The 20,617-nt window shown below is 42.1% G+C and overlaps 1 protein-coding gene across 2 annotated transcripts in view; it reads right to left on the reverse strand.

Annotated features, from left to right (window-relative positions):
* Nucleotides 1-16,871: 16,871 nt before the first annotated feature.
* RPS6KA2 (ribosomal protein S6 kinase A2) overlaps nucleotides 16,872-20,617 on the reverse strand; it is a 274,831-nt gene continuing 271,085 nt past the window's right edge. For both annotated transcript variants that reach the window (XM_058021118.1, XM_058021119.1), the window contains one exon: nucleotides 16,872-20,434. In XM_058021118.1, the coding sequence (XP_057877101.1) occupies nucleotides 20,309-20,434 (126 nt within the window). In that variant the 3' untranslated portion in view covers nucleotides 16,872-20,308. The remainder of the gene's footprint in view (nucleotides 20,435-20,617) is intronic.

Below are 20,617 nucleotides of genomic sequence, written 5' to 3' on the forward strand. Positions count from 1 at the left end.
CCGCCGCCCGCTTTACGGCACTGCGCGTGCCCCCCCGCCTCGCCCCGCCCCGTCACCGCGGCGCTCTCGCCGCCCATTGGCTGCGGCGGCCCCGCCCCCCGCGCGCGCCCGGCCCGCGGAGACGGTCACGGGCAGGGGGAAAGGCAGGGGCCGTAAAGCAACGCGCCGTGAGGAGGGGGCAGAGCGTCGCAAAGCGCGGCGAGGAGGGGTCGCCGTGGGCCGAGCTGCCGGCGTTCTTTCGCAGCACGCGGGGATGCGTCGCGCGGCGGCTCCGCGGGCCGCGATTGGCTGCGGGGCCGCGGCAGGTGGCTCCCCATTGGCGCGCGCCGCCCCTCGCGGGGCGTGGGGCTCCGCCCCTGGTGGCGCGAGCGCGGCGTGAGGGGAAAACGGGGCGCGGGGGGGGAATGGGGGCGGGAGGGAGCGGGTGACACGGTGAGGGCGGCAGAGCTCCGGGACGGACTGAGCTGGCAGGACGTGGCGTTTTCCTGTCTGGAAACATTCCAAACCCACCTGGACGCGTCCCTGCGTCACCTGCTCTGGGTGACCCTGCCTTGGCAGGGGAGCTGGACTAAATGATCTCCAGAGGTCCCTTCCAACCCCAGCTATCCTGTGATTCTGTGACAAGTACTTCGATAATTTTAGTTGGAATGGTCTAAGATCCCATCTCTGACCAGCACTTTCTATTTCATACCTGAGCAGAGGTTACTTATGTAGGAGGGAAGATAAACTCTAACCTTGCTAATGCTATCTCAAGAAAATATGGGCCGTACAAACAAATTCTTATGTCTTTGCTCAGTGCACCAGAGATAGTGAAAATGGATGGTTATCTCCTGTGCTTTCCAAAGACTTGCAGCCTCAGTTTTTAAGGTCCAGAGCTGGGCTGAGAGTGCAGCCTGGGGCACAGCTACACTGTGCAACAAGCCCTCAGTGCCGTGGCTGCATTGTTTCCTTCTTTTTCCCCTCTTCCCTGCAGGAATTCAGGTTAAAACAGAACAAAACAAAACAAACACGAAAACATGAAAACAACAGAAAAAAAAACTCACCATGAGACACCAAACCCAAAATGCTCAAAAACTGTACCAAAAAGTCCCAACAAAAAGCTTCTCTTCACACGTCCTCCCTCATTGCTTGCTTAGAGAGGAGCAGGTTTGAGGAAGAGCATTGGGTAACCTCTCCTTCTTCTATATATATTCAGCATATGACATGACACCCCGCAACAACGCCTCGCTTTGCTGTGTGAGTGGAAGAATTTTAATCCCTTTGGCATATTGCATTATGAAAAGCCAAAATGGAGCCCAGCATACTTCTGTAGACTACTTAGACTCCTATTTAAAAGTAGGAGTGTGAATCTGAATGAGATCTCAAGGAATCATTTATTCCAGTTGATTTGGCATCCACTGACACAAAGAAGCTGTGTAGAAATCAGTCCTGTATGTTCAAACAATCCTCATGTGGTATGATTTCACATATCTTCGATGGCCAGGCTCAGTCAGTAATATTACAGCTACAGTTATAGAACTAACTTTTAGCCTTACATAATAAGGCTAAAATGTAGTTTTATTCCCCTTTACTGAAAATATGTATTTTTTTTTTCTTAACTCCATGTAGGGAGAAAAACAATAATCTGTCTATATTGGGAGGCATTTTTTCTTCCTGGAGTAAACAAGTTCTCTTAGCCTTTTCCCACAGGCTGTGCCTATTACATTTTTTAACCTTTTGCCTACTCCATTTGTGTTTAGCTTTCTTAAGGCTTCGCCAAGGGTCACCATGTCTCAGTCAAAGCCTTACCAGCAGTGCAGTACTCTTCTCCAATTTTGAGAGTATCTCACTTTACTTTTTTGTTTTCAAAGCAGTTAATGGAAAAATCATTAACCTGAAACGTGTCCAGAAGAAAGCAGTCCCACATGACAGGCTCTACCAGTTACACAACAAAACCAGCTAGCAAGGATTTGAAGTTTGCTTTTGTTCTGTATGAATTTATAGATCTTTTATTTGCATAATTTTTAAAGCTTTTTAAAAGGATATAAAAAACTGTACAAAAGATCCCCTTAATGTATCCATAGCTTTTCTTTTACCCCTTTTACCCTGTTCAATAGAGTAATTAGATTGGATTTGACATGGGTTGCTCTTGAGAAGTCCATGTTAAGTGTACTTTTGAGCATGTTGTTCTCTGAATGAACATTAACTCGTAGTTTAATAAATTGTTGAAATAGGTTTTTCTTTGTGGTGTGTTTTGGTTTGTTTTGTTTTGTTTGGGTTTGGTTTTTTTTTTGTTTGTTTGGGTTTTTTGTTTTTTTTTTTTTTTTTTTTTTACTTATAATTTGCTGAGTTTTTCTTTTTAGACGTGCTCTTCTCCAGTGTGGGACTGCCCTGTCTGTCCTTCCATGACCTGGAGGAAAATCACTAATCATCTCAAGCTGATGATTCAAATTGCTTTTGTGAGGGCCTGGTGCATTTCAGAGCAAGTTTCATTAGGTTTTGCCACACATTTTTTTCCTAAAATATATTCCACCTGGTTTTTTTTTCCTAGTCTGAACTATGCTTCTTCCTATTTTTTCATGCTAAATTCATACGTATTTTGAGTTATTAGTACCACACTTCTGCTTTTATCTGTCATGGACTCTTTCTGCATTATTGAATGACTGCAACTTCCTTTGTCTCATTTTATTTTCTAATGCTTTTATGAAAGTCTTTTACTTGTCTTTTATGTCCCCTGATAGTTAAAACTGATTTCATAGCTCAACCTTTCTGATTCTGTTATGCAAGCTGATTCTGATTCTGTCTGCAAGCTGACACTATTTCTTTATTTTCATCTCTTCATATGTCCTTTTGGCTATTTACTTGTCCCCTTTTAATTTTTAGGTCATTATGTGCTTGTGAATAAGACAAGCCACGTAAGTGGAAGGATGGCTCCTGTGTTTCTTTTAATCAGAGCAAGTAATTGTAGCTGGTTTGGTTTTCAAACAGACAGGACCTCTGCAATGTTTTATCCCTTTGATTATCTTCACAAATACCTTGCTTGGCATTTGCTGGAATTTCTTCCTGACATTCTCATTGCTTTCTTTTGTTTCTTGTTAGCCTTGTACTTCTGACCTTTGCAAGGAGATAATTCTGAAGTTTATTTGGCTCTCCCGTTATTCTCCTTATTTTCCCTCACACTTCGGCCAGGTTGCTACATTTTTAACTCACTTACTGACTTTTGTTACTGTTGGTCATTAAGCTGCAACTTTTCCTGGCTGGATTTGAAAGCTGTTGTGCTGGAGTTCCCCTCCGGGTTTTTGTCTGATAGACTCTAAACTGTGCAGCAGTTACTCTGCATGGGATACTCTAACAACAGAGGCTTTCTGTAGATAGCAGTTCTGCAGCCCCTCATCCCTTGCTGCCAGCATGTCTGCACTCTCCTGAACTGCTATCTGCAGCTGGGGAGGTGCAGGAGAGCATTCCTGGCTCCCCAAGTCTTCAGTGCTAGTGCACCCAGGGCTGGTGGTTTTGCCCACAGGACACATACATAAGGAAGTCAGGGCTGGATGAGCTTTAATAATTTTTAGTATTATCTAAATTTTGCCCACTGAGAAGGTGAGCTGTTGGATGCATGGTCTGTCCAGCAAATGAATGCTGCGTCTCCCTCAGAAGGGAGTCTCCATATCCCATTCCCCATTTCTGGGTGTGGGGGTGGCAGGGACAATCCTCCTAGCTGCAGGGGACATATGGCACTTCCTGTTGTCATCCCAGAAATGCACCTCAGGAATCAGTATTTCTTGACCTCAGTGGATTCAGATCCAGCTGCTGAGTAAAGCAGCTTGCAATATTTCTCATTTTCAGGCATCTCCTGTCTTCCTCTTGACTTGCCTTTGCAGGCACATGCATGGTGGTGTTCCACCTGGCTGGCAGTAATGGACATTGCAGAGCAATCTACTAGTGCTGCTAATGCAGTAGTGAAGCTTGACAATAAAAATCAGTGCTAAAGGATGTATCTAATAAAATTATTAACAAATATTTTTGGGAGGGTAAGTGTGCCCTTTCTCATCTGTGAAAAGAATTGCAATAAAAAGTTATTTGCAATGTTGTTTGACAAACATGGGCACAACAATTAAATGAGCTGTTGAAGAAACTGTGACTGCAGGACTAAAGGAGTTAATACTTCCCTGCTGTAGTACCTCCAAAGTTGCAGAAAAATATGAAGAAATGATACACTGCTTGGACAGTCTTCCTAGACTTTGTACTGAAATACCTGTTCATGAGAGTGGGCAGAAATCCCATGGTAGGTACACAAGATTGACTGGAGCCACTGTGACATTTAATCAGCTGCAATCTCAAACTGAGCCAAGTGAGAGCACAGCTTGATGTGACATGTGCACTTCTCTTTGCATCTTTGATTATGGATACATTATCCCTACATGCTGGCAGGATGCTTGAGCAGTTTTATTCCATGTGGAGCACACAGCAGTAACTAAGTAGATTGAACACCTGAGAATGCTAAGAAGGGAGTCTGTGTTACAGAAATAATGAATAACATCTGTAAAATGCATGTTCAGTGCTGACACATTTGCTAAGGCATCCTAGTAGAAATATGACTTGAGTATTAGTCTAAAAAAAACCTGAAGTAAATGCCTAAAAATGAAGCAACCCAAGAAGAGTTGATACCTCTTTTAAAAAAACACTTTCTGAAATTCAGAAGCACTTAGTGCTGAAAAATATAACTTCAGCTTCTGAAGGTAATAGTTCTCACTGTGATTGACCATAGAGAGCACTATTGCACAAAACCAGTATATATCATGTGAGAGATTCCCAGTTTCTGGGTAAAGCCTGATCAATTAGGATAAATTAGCACATTATGGAGCTAGATGCATTTCATGATCTGTAGTTTTAGTAGGATCTGGAGTAGGATGAAACAGCAAAATAAAACATATATTTCCAGCTGAGGCCCAGCAAATAAGACAATAGGTCTTACAAAATCCTTAGAAAAAGACTCTCCTCTATGAATGGCCAAAAGAACACTATGATGTGGGCATTGCAATACACAGAGTCAAGAGGTAAAAAGTAAAAAATGTGCAGAATGGATCTGGAAAAAATTTGGGTTGCCAAGACAAATATTTGCAAATTCACAGCTATTGTGATTAACAATGATTGTAGGCAAGCCAAGCAACAGTTGGGCAGCAGGAACTAAAGCAAGGATGCTACCTATAACAACGAAAAATGAAAGTATTTTGTCAGCATAGAGGACGAGCATTTCAGGCAGTTGTTGCAATTATCACTGCTGTCCCCTGCCTTACATGAAAAGAACCTGTTTGTCGTGATTAGATTACAGGTGGGTGGGGCTGGACACTTGAAACTTTTATTAGCATAGTTATTCCTTAACTATGCTATATTTTATTAGCATAGTTATTCCTTAACTAATACAGAGTTATTATAAACTCTGTAGGTAGAAACCACACAAGCTCAAGGCTCTGGTCTATTACACCTGTGCATGGGAAACAGCAAGTCCTGTGCTGTGAAAAGCTCTCATGTCCAAAATGCTATAGACAAGGGGAAGCAGAGTACAACAGTGTGGCAGAGAGGCAGCTGGGTTTGTAGTGAGGCTGTTCTTTTTCTCAGTGCCTGAGAAGCAGCCCAGAGGGCTGGAGGCCACTGCTCAAGGGTGGGGCAGCTTCCCACTGCTGGGCTCACAGCCAGCTCCAAACCTTGTGTGAGGGGTGGGAAAACCCCAAACCAACCTGAAACAAAAATCCCACGCAGTATCTTCCCCTGCTGAAACTTACAGCACGGCTATTCCTAAGGGCAAGTTTTCTCATGGGATTTTTTTTTTCCTAGAAGTCAACCAGCTGTAGATGAAGGAGGCCCCCTGCATGAGTAGCACTGCATAGATTCAGGGCAGCAGGACTTTCAGGCAGCTGGAGGATGAGGCCTTTATATGATGAGACTGCTTTTAGTCCTCAGTCAGCATGGTAAAGGGACAGAAAAAACTGAAACTGAAATCGTATACGCCAACTTCCTGCTGAAATACATGTAGCAGTGATGGCTATATTGATGTGTGTTTTACTGTCATGAAGACTGATACTAAGTGTTTTAAAGGCATTTTCTGGGCTGAACTTCATCTTGCAGTTTACTTATAAATATTATTGCTTCAAATTAGATAATTTTAGATTCAAATTTTAAACATAAAGCTATATTGCTAGGGTTGTTTAGAAGAAATCAGGTTTTTAAACATAGGGAAAAGTCTGATTAATGGGTTTATTCACAAATTGTTTCTATTTGCAGTTGGTAATGTACATACAGGTACTGGGCTACATGGGTATGTTGATTACTATGCAATAAACGGACCTTTAAAGCGTCTTTGTTTTTAAGGCATAAAATTCTCTTAAGTAAAGAAGTTGTTACAATAACTGGTCATTTTTAATAGTCATGTGCCCACTTCTCTGTGAGAAGAAGCACCAAACTGTTGTTTCTACTACCACACCACTGCATTACTGGTATCCTTGAAGGAATTATGGAGGATTAACTTGTGTTTGGGAAGGAAGGAATGAGGGCTGCTTGCTCAGTCAGGTGCACTCTGTACTTTATACTCCTAAATCAGGTCAGCTGGGGTAAGAGAGCCGTTTCTTGTAAAATTGCCTTGAAAATTCACCTCCTTCACTCAGCTGGGAAAACTTCTGCTAGAGATAAATGACATAAAATCACTTCATTGCTGTAATTATCATGTCCAGAGGAGCAGAATGGGAGGGCTGGTGATGCTCTCTCAGCAGGCTGTTCCTCCTAGCAGGTGCCAAACTGGGCTGCAAAGCAGAGTTTGTTTTCACATCCTGGAAAACCTGCCTTGATGATGAATCCAACAGGAGTAAAAAAACAAGGAAAAAATACTTTTCTATTCTCTTTTTAAAGTTTTCCAGTGTCTGAGGAGGGACTATCAGCGATGTGACATGGCCTTCTCAGGTTAGGAGGAGATTTGCTTCCTCCATTGCTGTTTAGCAATCTGCGTGCTGAAACACTTGTGCTTTATGAAGAAATTTTGTCACTGATTTTCTCCCAAGATTTGTATGTCTTCCTGAAGTGCTTTAACCAATACAAACATCCCACTGATTATAAGGAAAAGGAGTCAGGGTTCTGACTGATGGCAGAAAGTGAGGTGTCAAAGCTGAGAGACAGTAGTGAATAATGACAATCATTTCAGCTATGTAATCTTTTCTTCAGGACTCATGGATCTTTATTGAGCTGCATATAGTTTAAACAGCTACTAATAAATTAACTTACTGTATGCTCTTTCCTGGAACCTTTGCTCTTCTGGGTCTAAACAACCTAAGTGAGGCTGGAGCATGGCCAGGAGCAGGGGATTGTCCCTGACAGAAAAGTACAGTTCTGTGTTTTTCTCCTCTTTAAGCCCTTCCCCAGTTAAAGAACAACCACCTAAACTACTGCCAGTGGAAAACCGAACATAAATATTGTTCTAGGAAAAAAAAAAAAGTAGATTATAATGTTTGAGACAGAAATGCGTGATTACACCGGGGCTCACTTCAGTATAATTACAGTATCCTCAGCTGTTTTAAATTTCAGGTCAGTTTTCCTCTCAATGGACTGACATTTCTCATGCTCACTGGAAAAATGGGAGAGCAAGATGGTCTCTAAGATGTCCCTGACTTACCAGAGGAAGCCAAAGGTCTCTGAATTGGCGATGCATATCCAAACAGGGACCCTGAAATCACCTTTGGCCTATTTCCTTGAGTAAAAGAAAAGGGGGACATTTCAGTATGCTACAGTGTATAAACAAACCATGGGCATACATGATGAGTAACTGGAAGGTAAACATGCCAAAGTCCTTTCCAAAGCTACTGGGATCAAAGTGAAATAAGCAATAGGTCATAGTGGGCTTCTAAAAAGTCATTCAGGACTCAGAGTCATTTAGGTTTGCACAAGGCCTAACAGACAAAAAAAAAGTGTGTATACTTATAGAAGAACGGATACACTTTCCTCATGTACCCAAATATGCATGTAGCAAATTGAATTGGGTGGTTATAGACAACCTCTAAACTATGTAGAGAGGATATTTTCTTATTAGAAAGATTTAAAAAGTTGTGTCCCACAGATGTCTGAATTCATCCTTACACAGGTATTGATCTTTCCAACAAACATTAATGTTAGCTGGTGATGCTACATCTTCAGTTCACTACAGCTGTCTTGTTTTTTACAAGAGATATCTTGTTTTTCACACCAAGTGCTGTATAAGTTAAATACTCTATCCAAATGCCACTGATCCTTGGCACCTGGGCTGGACAGCAGTGTCTGCCGTGCACACAGAGGGAGTGTTTAGCCCTTGCAGAGTGGAAACCAAACTTCTCACACATAGCAGGAAGTTCAACAAATCCAAGCCAAGAAGTTATGTGGAATAGATCAATGCCCTTACTGTGACCCCCACTCAGTGACTTTGGTGCTGATTTCTTGTTCAGATTGTCCTTCTTGAAGGCTGTGCAGAAGTACATTTTTACAACCTACTGAAAGCAGTTCTTTATTTTCTCTGAAAGCTCAGGAGGAGGCAGTGGGAGCACCATCTCTGCATCACATGGAAACCCTGTGATCCCAGTGCTTGCTAAGATCAGGGTAGGGAACCCGGTCAGCTCCTTCCTTAGGCTGGGTTGGTCAGACCCACACAACAACCTCCTGGGAGCATGACGCAAGCTTCCAGCAGTGTAGGCTCATTTAATGCTCCTTGGACTAAAAGAGGGACTGTCACTTTGCAGGAGGGTGCCCTGATGGGGTTTGCTATGCAGCACTTCCATACTGAGTGGCTGCTCTGCACAAATTTCTGCCACATCTTTCTTCAAGGAGGCTGCTACAGCAGAGTTTGTCACAGATCTGGAAAAAGTCTCACTAGATGTAATCCACAGTGTTTAGGTTCAGCAAAAATAGTTCTTCTGGGAATTGCTAATATTCACCATCTTGAAGCTGAGGAGTGGGGTGGTGTTTTCCCTGTAAAAACACCTTTAACACTCACTAGGCATTATTAGGAACAGAATTTATACTTGTCATTTGATAAACCCCTTCCTTCCTTCCTTCCTTCCTTCCTTCCTTCCTTCCTTCCTTCCTTCCTTCCTTCCTTCCTTCCTTCCTTCCTTCCTTCCTTCCTTCCTTCCTTCCTTCCTTCCTTCCTTCCTTCCTTCCTTCCTTCCTTCCTTCCTTCCTTCCTTCCTTCCTTCCTTCCTTCCTTCCTTCCTTCCTTCCTTCCTTCCTTCCTTCCTTCCTTCCTTCCTTCCTTCCTTCCTTCCTTCGAATTTTGCACCATCTCTCAGTGTACATCTCATAGATTTTCAGAAGCTGTGTAAAGCCAGTTATTTCACAAGTTGCCACTCTGCTCCAGGCCTTGGTAATGTAAAAATTCAAGATTTTGTGGTCTAATTTTCACTATCTTTTAAAAGCTTAATTATAATTTGAGATCTCATTTCAAGTTAAAGTCTTATATATCTCTTTTTTTTGCAAAAGTATCACTCATGTTTGACATCTATTTCTGTAAGGCCTTCCTGTGGTTCATAGGATTAGTGCACTATTAATGCACTATTAATATTATAATATTAATATATTATATATAAATTTCTATATAAATATATATTTATATATAAAATATATATTTTTATATATAAAATATATATTTAAACATATATTTATTATATATAAAAATATATATTTATATAGAAAATTATAAATAATATTTATATATAAATATATAAAATTATACTATCATAATTTATTTGGATTTTAAGGCAGTGATTTTTTTGTTATGTTTGGGGAACACCATTTGCCTGATCTTGTTACAGGTTTTAACCATATTGCATCAACTGTGGGGAACAGGTTGCTCTAAATTAACACTGTAGGTTCTCATAAACATCGCAAAATTTCAGAGTGATATTCTATATTGTCAAAAGACAGCAAATATTCTCCACATGTACTATAGTAAAGATAGATTTAAACAGAGAAAATTGATTGTTCCAGTTATTTGTGGCTTAAAAGTCTTTAATCTTTAGAGTTCATCCATCAGTCTTGATCTGCTCATTCAGTGCCAACTGCTTGTGGTAGGGTGATATGAATGCATGTCATATTTAAAGCACAAAGAGACCATCACAAGCATTTAAAATTGATTTCCAGATTACTGCAGGCTATTGAACTCATCCACTTGCTTCTGCACTAACCTTCTGTCTGCTAAGAGACACTACTAAATGTGACACAAAGGGAATGACAAACCTCTTTTCTACTTTTATGCTTTATTCCAATGAATAACAGCCTCACTTTTAAAACTACAGTTACCTTATTTCCATTCTGCAGCTGCACGAATTTTGCACCCAGAAATTTGCCTGCTTCTCTGCTCTGGTCTGTCTCTGCTTCTGGAACATGTGATTTTTCTCCCTGTGAAGGTTCTTGTAGACAATAATCAAGTCACCTCTTAGCCATCTCCAAGCTAAGCTGAACAGATCAGGGTCTTTAATAATCTCCATGGCAGGCATTTTGGGTTTTTTTTCCCCTGCATCTGAACTCTGGACCGTTTAAATATATTAAAGATATATTAGTTGGTGCCATTTTAAAAATCATACTTCAGGCCTGAATGGTGGGGGTTGCATGACAATTTCTCATCTTTAACATACATTTCCTAATCTCTTCATATGGCAGCAGGCTGGTGGCTGAAGTGAGACCAGATAGCAAAAGATCAGCACCGCCAATAGTTTCTTAAAGTTGATGGGTTACCCTTGTCACTTCTCTAAAGTGAAATGCAGGTTGTTTCTGTACTCTGTGTTTGCCTCCATTGTAACAGCTGATGTTCCTACAGGGTAAATTTTTTTGGTACCAACAGGTGAAATAAATAAATGGATGAGTAAATAACTGATTCTAAAAGAATTTACAACAGAGACAATAGCCCAGATAAGATGGTGACAATTAGAAAATATGGGTAAATTTGTGGAATCACTAGTCTTCCTTTGCATGCCTTAGCAAGGAGACTATCATTAAAATTGAAGCTGCAGAATTCTACAGTAGGGAAAGGGTTAGGCTTTCCAGCTGCAGCTGTTTTTACCAGTGACCACAGACCCTGAAGAACAGGAAGAATCAATTAGGCAGGAGTGTGCCAAGCCAAAACAATGCACAGACTTACCACAGATTGTGAGTCACCAGCCTCTTAATAAACTAATTTCCTCAACAAAAAATGGAATTGATCTCAGGCCAGCTTTGGTTGTTTAGAAAAAACCCCAAAGTGCTCCTGTCCATCTAGATGAATGGACCGATAATCTGTTCTTTCTATCTTGTCTCCAGACAGCTGGAGTACAGCACCTTTAACAAACAATGCACTGAAGTTATCTATGAGTAACCTGAAGAGTTGGACATAGCCTAAAATCCTTGTCTTCTGCTCTTTGTCACAGCTTTTAATGCAAAATCTTTGCTTGTGATTTTCAGACATTAGTTGTTATTGTTACTGCCTCTTGTTTGCCCTGCTGTGTTGCCTGAGGTGCTCAGCCAGCAGTCGTGCTGTCCTTGGAGATGATGCTATTCAGGTACATAACAGGACTTTCTGAGCCTCAGGACAATTCCCATGGTACATCATTATGGGACATACAAAAGGGGTAAAGTGAACTGGGATGTGATAAAGGAGGGGAAAGATACAAGAAAGAAATGAATGTTGACTAAAGAGCAAAATTACAAGTGGCAAATTTTTTTAAATTTTTTTTTTATTTTAAACTAGTGTGTATCTCAGGGGAAAAAAAAACATGGTTATTTTCTTATTACATGCAGAGGTTTAAGATGGTTGCCAAAGCAAGCTTCCTAAATGGGCTGTGTCATGATTAGACACTTGAGTGTATTCTGAAAAGCCTTCCTCTCAGATATCTCATTTATTAATTTTCTAGCATTGGAGGGAAATTATCGTCCACCTCCCAAGGGCCTGGCCTGACCCATGGCTTCCTAACCAGGTCCTCTGAAAAGTTAATGTGTGTCCAGCAATGGATGAACTTGGCTCATTCCTGGTCATGGTCATATTACAAGAGGAACTAGAAGTGGGAATGGAAGAGAAAGCCTAGATTGGTTTTGGTTTTTCATTTTTTTTTTCTTTTCCCTCTTCAGTTTTCCTATTTGCATGCTCTTGTATATGACTGTGGTTCTCCAGAGAAGCCTCCTTTTTTACCTGCTGGACCTATAAAGACAGGTGTGCTGGCTTTATTTGCCTTCCAGCCAGAAGAGGCTATAAACCAACAAGATGGGCCTGTGGGGCAGAAATGTGGTAAGAGAAAGGTGGAATAGCTGAAGGACCACAAGGATTAAAGGAACAGGAACTTTCATGAATAGAGAAAATACAGGAAGGACAGCAGTGGGAGTAGGACAGGAGCAGCTGGCAGGAGAAAAGAAGCACGAGACTGCCTATGGTCAGAGCAGAAATCCTATTAACAACATTGCTGAAGTCCAAGTTTGCTCAGTTATGCTTGCTTGGACCTAATTCACGTGCTGTTTCTACATCTCTGGTACCACGTGCTGTTCCTGCAAGGACCCTGAGCCAGACTCACCACCTTTGTGATGCTGCCAGGTCTGATGACAATCTGGATGTGAACATCAGTGTAACTGTGTGTAAGCTCAGAGATAATGCCAGGGAAGCAGAACCAATCCCTCAGAGCAGAAGGGGTTGATTTTGCTTTTGTGGTCACTAGTAAGTCCAGCAAACAGAAAAGGCTATGCAGGCTGCTTGCCAGAGAGCAGCAGTTTCCAGAGGAATGGTACCTTGGAAGATCTCAAGGGGGCAAGGGAAATTCATGCTGAGGCAACTTGTGTGAAAGCACTCATTTGTCTGGCACTGAAATCCTAAATTTGTCTAGTGGGTGAACTGTGTGAATGATGGGCATTAAAGGCTTACTTGTTGCTTCCCAAAACACAGGTTTGAGTACTCAGGCTGCACAGAGATAACAGTTCCAGGTACAATTTGAACAAGTAACCATGTGCTTTTACTGTGACCAACACATGGCATTAAAATATGGCCAGTGCTCAGGGACTAGAAAGAAATTATGCAAAACCAAGCAGGATCCTTTTGGTTTCTCTTTTTATTTCTTTATAAAGAAAGGAAAGGATGGGCATGCCAAACCAAAATGGCAGAATACAGACAAAGATGAGCACTGAGGCTTCTCCTTGGGGACCATCCACAGTAAACTCTTGCCTTGGTAGGGTTCAGCTCCCCATCCCTCCTGCCAGGAGGAGCCCAGCATGCAGCCAGCCCTTCAGCACAATCACAGCTCTTTGAAGTTAGTTTGCACAGTTTCACAATACCATCAGCCCACGTCATGGTGGGGCAGCAGCAGCTGAGGCCAGCAACATTAGCAGCAGCAACATGGGATACAGTGCACAGAAAAAAAGGAGCAAAGAGCTTGTTTGCAAACAACTGTAGGTAACAATATAGAAAGTCCAAAGATCGTCATTCTGCTATAAAAATATTACACTTCATAAAACCATGTACTATAAAAAAAATCGATTCAGAAACGCTGGTAAACATAACAAATATCTGTACACTGGCTGCCCTTTTCATACAGGAAACATAAAAAGCATGAGCCTCAGAAATCATCATTTTGTAAACATGAATATGGAGCCTGTAAACAAAGTGCTAGATCATGGTTCATATTTTGTCAATTTAGTACTAGCCAAGTAAATTCCTTACACATCATCACCTAATGGCCAGACTCCACTACTGCAACAGGAAAGAGGACTTTGAGCTCTCCCACCAGAGTCACTGAAGGTGCATGTGGATTAAAGAATTGACACAGTAATGAAGGCAGCAAGATTTAGCTCTGAGTAGCAAATCAGAAACAATATTTTAGAAACTGTTTTTTATTTTCTGCACTTCAAGTGAATGAAGCCTCTCCTTTCAAAATTCACCTTCATCAACGAGGGCATGCATTTTCCTTATTTCCCGTCAGGCTAAAGCATCTCTGAAAATATGTCCAAGCACAAGTTGACTCTGTAACTATGATTACCAAAGCAAGAAGTAGTGGTTGAACAGTTCAACACTGAACATCATGGTTTACACTATACAGGATGACAAAAAGGGCCAAAATCTTAATTTTAGACTTTAAACTTCAGGCTGCAAAATATGTTCATGTGCAAGCCTTGTGATGACATGCATGATCAGATGCTGGCTGACACACATGTGCTGTCTCCCAGTTGCAATTGGAAATGCAAGGTCTAGGTTCACAAAAATCTATGAAGAGAGTTTAAATAAAATTTGGCTGTAAGAATTACTGTAACTTTACTCTGTAACATTTTTGTTCTGCACAGGCTTCAATCCATCCTTCTCCTGAATACTATGAGTTTTAGTTCTGTTCACACTGACTACCTTTCTTTTAACTTCATTTTATATTCTGAGTTTAAATTCTCATGGTTTTGCCAACTTTCAGAATAGGACAGGGTGTACAACTGTGTGTGCCTGCTGTGGACAGACACAGAGAAAGGAGTGTGGGACTGTGTTCACACAGGACCTGAGGTACTCGAAGCAGCTTAGCTGCAGTGTTTTCAGGCAACACAAGGTTTCAGGATCAGGGTCAGCTAGGAGGTAAGAATATACACTTCTAAAGGAAAATTATGTATACTTCAAAAGAGGAAAAGAAAAATGGGCTTGCAATTTTACTTTTCCTTTCTTTTTTAATGTATTATTCTAAAGCATCTTACTGACATTATTTTAGGCCTTTTTATTTTAATGTAAGGAATATCTGAAGGGTTGTGCTGCTTGCCTTTTAGGATTCAGATATGTGAATGTGGAGCTCACGTGGCTCTTGCTTAAAGGTTTCATCTCTGGATGTTCAACAAGGGAACTTTGCTCCTAAATATTTACTTTGGCATTTCTGATACACACATCCTAAGACAGGGCTTCAAAACACCTGCATAAAAATATTTTTCCAGTGAAAGCTACAATATATTTTCTGCTATAGTAATCTGCTGTATCTTCTGTGTTTGACTGGCTTACTCCTTCTAGGGATCAAGAAAGCTGTAGCATGCCCCCAAAGCAAGAATTTACTCTGCAAAAATGGATGATTTAAAAACAAACCCTGGGGGTTTTCTATCACTTTTATTAAGGTTACAGTCAACATTACTTCCCCATGAGATGCCATCTGTGGCCCTACACCTTCTGGTTACAGGGAGTTTGTATGAACTTGTGGCCAGTTTTCAGAAGCCTGGACTTGTCCTCCCTCTCTGTGCACAGGGCTTGGCACTGGGAACCTGCTGCTGTTCAAACATCACATCATTTATAGCCCTGACTCTGAGCCACACCTGGGCTCTGCTCAACATAATGCAGCAACTGAGGGACAGAGGTGACACTGAACTTGCAGCCATTCCCATGTGTTGACAGCACTGTTGGCTAAACTAGTTCTGTTGCCTTCCTGCTGTCCCCAGCCATTTGTTCTGATGCACAAACATTTGCTCTGCCCCATGGTGACCTGGCTAAGGGAGGTGTGAAATGACAGATGAACAGCTGAAGTAAGAGAAAGTGACTGCCTGCCATTTTTAGTGTCAGCACTTGCTGGTGTAAGTTCAGTAGAGCAGCAGCATAAGAAACCTTTTTGCCATCCATGGCTCAGGGCATGAGCCAAGCCCTGTCATAATTTGTATCACAGACACACAGCAATTGCACACTTGACTGAGGTTTGGACGTATTCAGAGGTACCAGAGCTGGGTACAAGTTGTTGGAGAGAGCTGAAAGGGTCTGGCTGAAAAGAGAGCCCAGTATTACATCCAGGGTTAGATGAAGTACAGGAACACACAATCCGCACCTTGTAAGAGGCACATGACGTGATCTCATGGCATCGTGTCACACATGCTGTGCTTCACTCAGCTCTCTGTGCCTGGGCTATCCCCAGCACCCTGGGCTCTCAGGGATTTGAAGATTTTTTTCGTGAGGAAACAAAACCTATTCTAAAGGTAGACTTCTTTATCAAATGTAGAGATTTGTAACAACCTGTCTGTGAGGGTCACTCGTCATTTGCTGCAACAGGCTTTATAAATGCTACCTGCTGTTAAAACTTGCTTAGAAAATGTTGAACAGATTTTAAATAAATGAAAATTCATGAGGGGCTGGGGCAGAGGTCAGATCTCCCTTTAAGCAGCATCTCCACACTCCTGCCATATAGACAAGCTGTGGTGCTGTGTTGGAACTGGGGTAATGCTTCCCATGATATTCTTCATCAGGGATGAAGAATATCGTGGGATATTCATTCTTCAGAGTTCTGGAGCTGCAGAGGTGGGGTCCAGCTCTCCAAAATGTGGGGATATGCCTCCTCCTTGCTGGGCAGACACCTCTCTCCGGGACTGAGCAACAAAACCTGCATGGATATGGTCCTGTGCAGTTTGCTCCAAGTGAACCTTCTTTAGCAGCATCATTAGACTAGATGGGCACTAGAGGTCCCTTCCAACCCGGACCATTCTGTGACTGATTTTGAAGTAGGCCTCCAGATGAGCTGACTATGTCTGTGACAGGTACCCTGGGGTATGCCTTGGACACTCATTGCATTGTGCAGCTTGATGGTTAAAAATGTAACTATAATATTTGTAATAGCCTAAGGCACTAGGTCACTTTATGGACTAAAAACTTGCAAGATGGTATGTTCTAACTCAAAGAGATTTTTAGACTTTCAGGAGTATACATAACATTTAGTAAATGTCTCTTAAGGTTATATAAAGAGAGAGAGTGAAAGAAAGAGGCTAAGCCTTTTTCAACTTTCTCCTAGAAAAAAAGAAAAAAGAAAAAAAAGAAGAAAGAAGAAAAAAGAAAGAAAAAAGAAAAAAGAAAAAAGAAAAAAGAAGAAAGAAGAAAGAAGAAAGAAGAAAGAAAAAAGAAAAAGGAAAAAAGAAAAAGGAAAAAAAGAAAAAAGTGCTTATTGCTGAGCTACACCATGGCCAGGAGTCTAGAAAGGAGATGCTGGTGTAAAAGCAGCCATTGCAGTAATTAGGCCACAGCCTAGCATCCTCTCCTGGATCCAGCTGGGCCAGGGGAACCAGTGGGTGCCATCAGTCTGAAATAATGACTGCCAGTGGCATATTCCTCCCTTTCTGCCTCCCTTGGATTTGCTGATGGAGGCTCTTGTATTTCAGTCCAAGTGAGCTGGATCAGCAAGACTGACAGTGGAAAAGGTGTAATTGGATTCACTTGACTGGAACAGGTCACAAAACCCTCAGAAAATCCCCTCCCATGGCAGGACTGCAGAGGGGAGACTGATCTGCCCTTGGAAGTGCACGGGGATGCACATCTGGGACAGAGCGGGGGCTGGATGGAGAAGTTTCTTCCACGGATGAGCACAGCCTTTTTTTCTACACCCAGAGTAATCATTACCATTATCAATGACAGATTTCAAAGAACACTGCAGACAAAACCCTCTGAGTATCACCTACACATCTGACTACACTTCTACCTTTATTTTGACAAGCTGGGACAGCACCTTTTTGTGCATGTGTTTACATACAGACACATATGTGCACACATCTGGATGCACTGGCAATAAAACCTTAATAAACAAAGCTCACTATAGGTATGGGCTAATAATTATTAATAGGCTTATAAAGTAATTAATGAGCATTAAGATGTATAAGTCCATATGTGTCTCTATGTTAATAGTTGGTGGGTTAGCAAGAGGAAAGTCAGGAAGAGATTAAAACCCTTAAAGTTTGAGAAGAACAACATCCTGTAAGCTTGGCCGACAGTAATATTCAGTTAAAAGAAGGCTACTCAAGGAATTAAGACTGGGTATGTATAGAAGGAATTAGACTTTTTCCAGCGGTTGTGAGAGAAAGCAAACTGAAGCAATGTAAGATGACCAGGAAACCTCAGAGGGAGACAAAAACTGTACATAACATTTCCAACAGTCATTCTGCCCATATACAATACAATACAATACAATTACTCCGACCACTAAAAATATGTTTTGTTGAAACAGCACATGCCAGCTGGGACCCCAGAAAATCCAGCCCTCCCTCCAGGTTGCCCTTTGCATCCCTATGCCCACCTTGCCTTCTTCCAGGACAGAAGTGACTTCAAGGGAAGCAAGGCCTGGCCAGAGCTGTTCTGCACCAGCCAGGACATCCCTGCCAGTGGATATCCTCACGGTGTGCTGTTAGCAGAAACGAGGGAGACTTAACTTCTAACCAGCAGAACATTCTTAAGGCAGCAAAAAGCTGACACTGAGCACAGCTTAGCCAGAGGAGAGAATGTGGGCTGTACACAAGCACAGACACCCACCCGTGTGTTTGCACTCGTCAGTCCCAGCCAACTCAGCCTCTGTGTGAAGTTTCACAGCATTGTTTATTTTAGAAAAGAGAAGGGCTTCAAGGAGAGCTGCTTTGCAGCGATCCTCTGTGCACAGCACATAAACTTAAACATTAAATATCAGTTTAAATTATTAAGAATAAATTTAAATTTAAAAACAGACTAATGCAAACAAACAAACTTCAGTCAACACTGAAGCAGAGACAGTTTTAGGAAGAATATTACTATAACAAATAACCCCTTGGACAATCTGAGGCAGTGATCTGGTAATTCCAGTTGAGCACCGAGATGCACAAACTACCCAGCAAGCAAAAATTACCATGTCTAGCATATGAAGCTCCATGTTCACATTTTTCTTTTTTTTTTCCTCCCCTGTCACAACAGAAAAAAGCCAACACAGCACAGTAGCTTTTCCCACCAAGCATCTGAGGTGACAAAATTCACTCGGAAAACAAAAATTAACAAAAGCAGTACAAAGAAGAATCTTGGTCAGCTTGTGACCACCAATAAGCCAAGATGGGTAAGAAAAGGAATAAAAAAATAGTTCACATCTGGCACCACAAACCTTGCTTGCTTTCTTTGAAACCAGGGAATGAGAAAAAAGTCCGTTTTGCAGAGACCATTTCAACAAAAGTTTCCTTTCCCTGGACCTGGAAAATCCAGGTATTAGGGCACAGAATTTTTGTTTTATATGTATATAAATACACATGTACATATTCATATAAATATAAAAGCAGAGCATCCTCCCATTTCTCCTCATAATTTATTATTATTAAAGCTTGTAACAGAGTTGGCTGAACTCTTCAGAAGTGGGTACTCTCTGCACACACATGGCATGGGGAGCTTAGCTCTGCTGGAGCAGAACACCCAGGCAGGGACATGGGTGATGGAGGCAGATTTGGGTGATCAGCCAGGGAGGGCAGGGAACAGTGACTGGAAATGGCCTCTCTTGCTCCAGCGTGGCTCTCTGGGCTGCCAGAATGGCTCTCAGTGAGCAGACTGGGTGGGGGTGTGGGAGGATGGGTGGCTGCATCGACCCTCGTGGCCCCTGGGCAGCCCAGCCACCCACTGTCTTCTGCACCAGTCACTGAAGGGGGACTGCCCCTGCTTTGAGAGGGAGTCACAGTCTGCCCCCAGCCACTTGTATGCCAGTTGCCTTTGCATTATTTTGCTTCCTGTCCTCAAAGCCACTCACATCTTTCCCTGCCTTTGTTTGGTTCCCCAGCCCCTTCACCCGATCCTCCCAGACCTGCTTGCTGGCCAAGACCAGACACTTTTCTCCTGCCTGATCCACAGGCTTCTACTCACACTGCTCTACATGAATGCCTCCCCACAGTCTCATAAGACCCATTCTTTTCTTCAGAAGACCAAGCTTCTCAGAGGTTTTTGCTCTCTGAGACTTTTAAGCAAGTCAGAGCTGGTGGCACACTCTCCTCGAGAGGTGCTAGCTTCATTCCAGAGAAGGCAGGGGCAAAGTGCAAAAGATTCCTCAAGAACAGAAGGTATTTCCACCACCACCAGCTCTCTCTACCTCATGTTGTTCAGCACTTGTTTCAAATAAGGTATTACTCATGTGTCTCTGGAGCTTTCACTCTTCCTGGGGTGAGTGGAGATCAGCAGATGTCTACTTGTGCCAAGTCACTTCATCATGATGCATGCTGGAACAGCATTCTAACCCGACTGCATTCTTCATAGCAAAAAGTGCTTTTCTTGAGAAACAAAATGAAAACTGTTCCCATGGAACATCTTAGAGACTCAAAAATAGTTTTCCTAGGGTGGAAAGGATGGAGCTCGCCTATTTTATTTGGCTTTATCTTTATAAAGAAACAGAGCTACTGGCAAAACTGGCACATCTTTGTGAAGTTGTTGAACTCGGGACCCTGGCTGGAATGTAAAAGAAAAGATGTAGCAAATGAGAACTTTGCCTTACGTGGGCTTCTGCTAGTTCTGGCAATTTCATGTGCAGGTTGTCCAGAAAGGTTCTGCTAGCCAAGTAAAGATGAATTTCTCAAATAATAAACTGAGGGATTTCAAGGAGGCCTTTTGGGGGTACTGCTACAATCTGGTAGAGGTCAGTCTTTTCATGCCTCGCCGCTGAGCCAGGTTGGAGGACAACACAGGCTCCAGCCTTGGTGCCTGAGGTGCGCGATTTAAAGCGAAGTAAGTGGCTGCCATTGCACCCTGTGAAACAGAGAAAGAGAAAATTCTGAGCTGAAATTAATGTCTTTGATGCTTTTCCCTTCCCCTATTCAGTATGCTAAAAAATTGTCACACGTGCACAATTTCCATGAAATGATACCATTTAGGCTGGCAGACAGCTAGAGTTGTCTCGGATTCAAAATGGTGAAGAGCAGTATGTGCCAC

The sequence above is a fragment of the Melospiza georgiana genome, chromosome 3 (assembly GCF_028018845.1).
Source record: "Melospiza georgiana isolate bMelGeo1 chromosome 3, bMelGeo1.pri, whole genome shotgun sequence".
Classification (NCBI taxonomy): domain Eukaryota; kingdom Metazoa; phylum Chordata; class Aves; order Passeriformes; family Passerellidae; genus Melospiza; species Melospiza georgiana.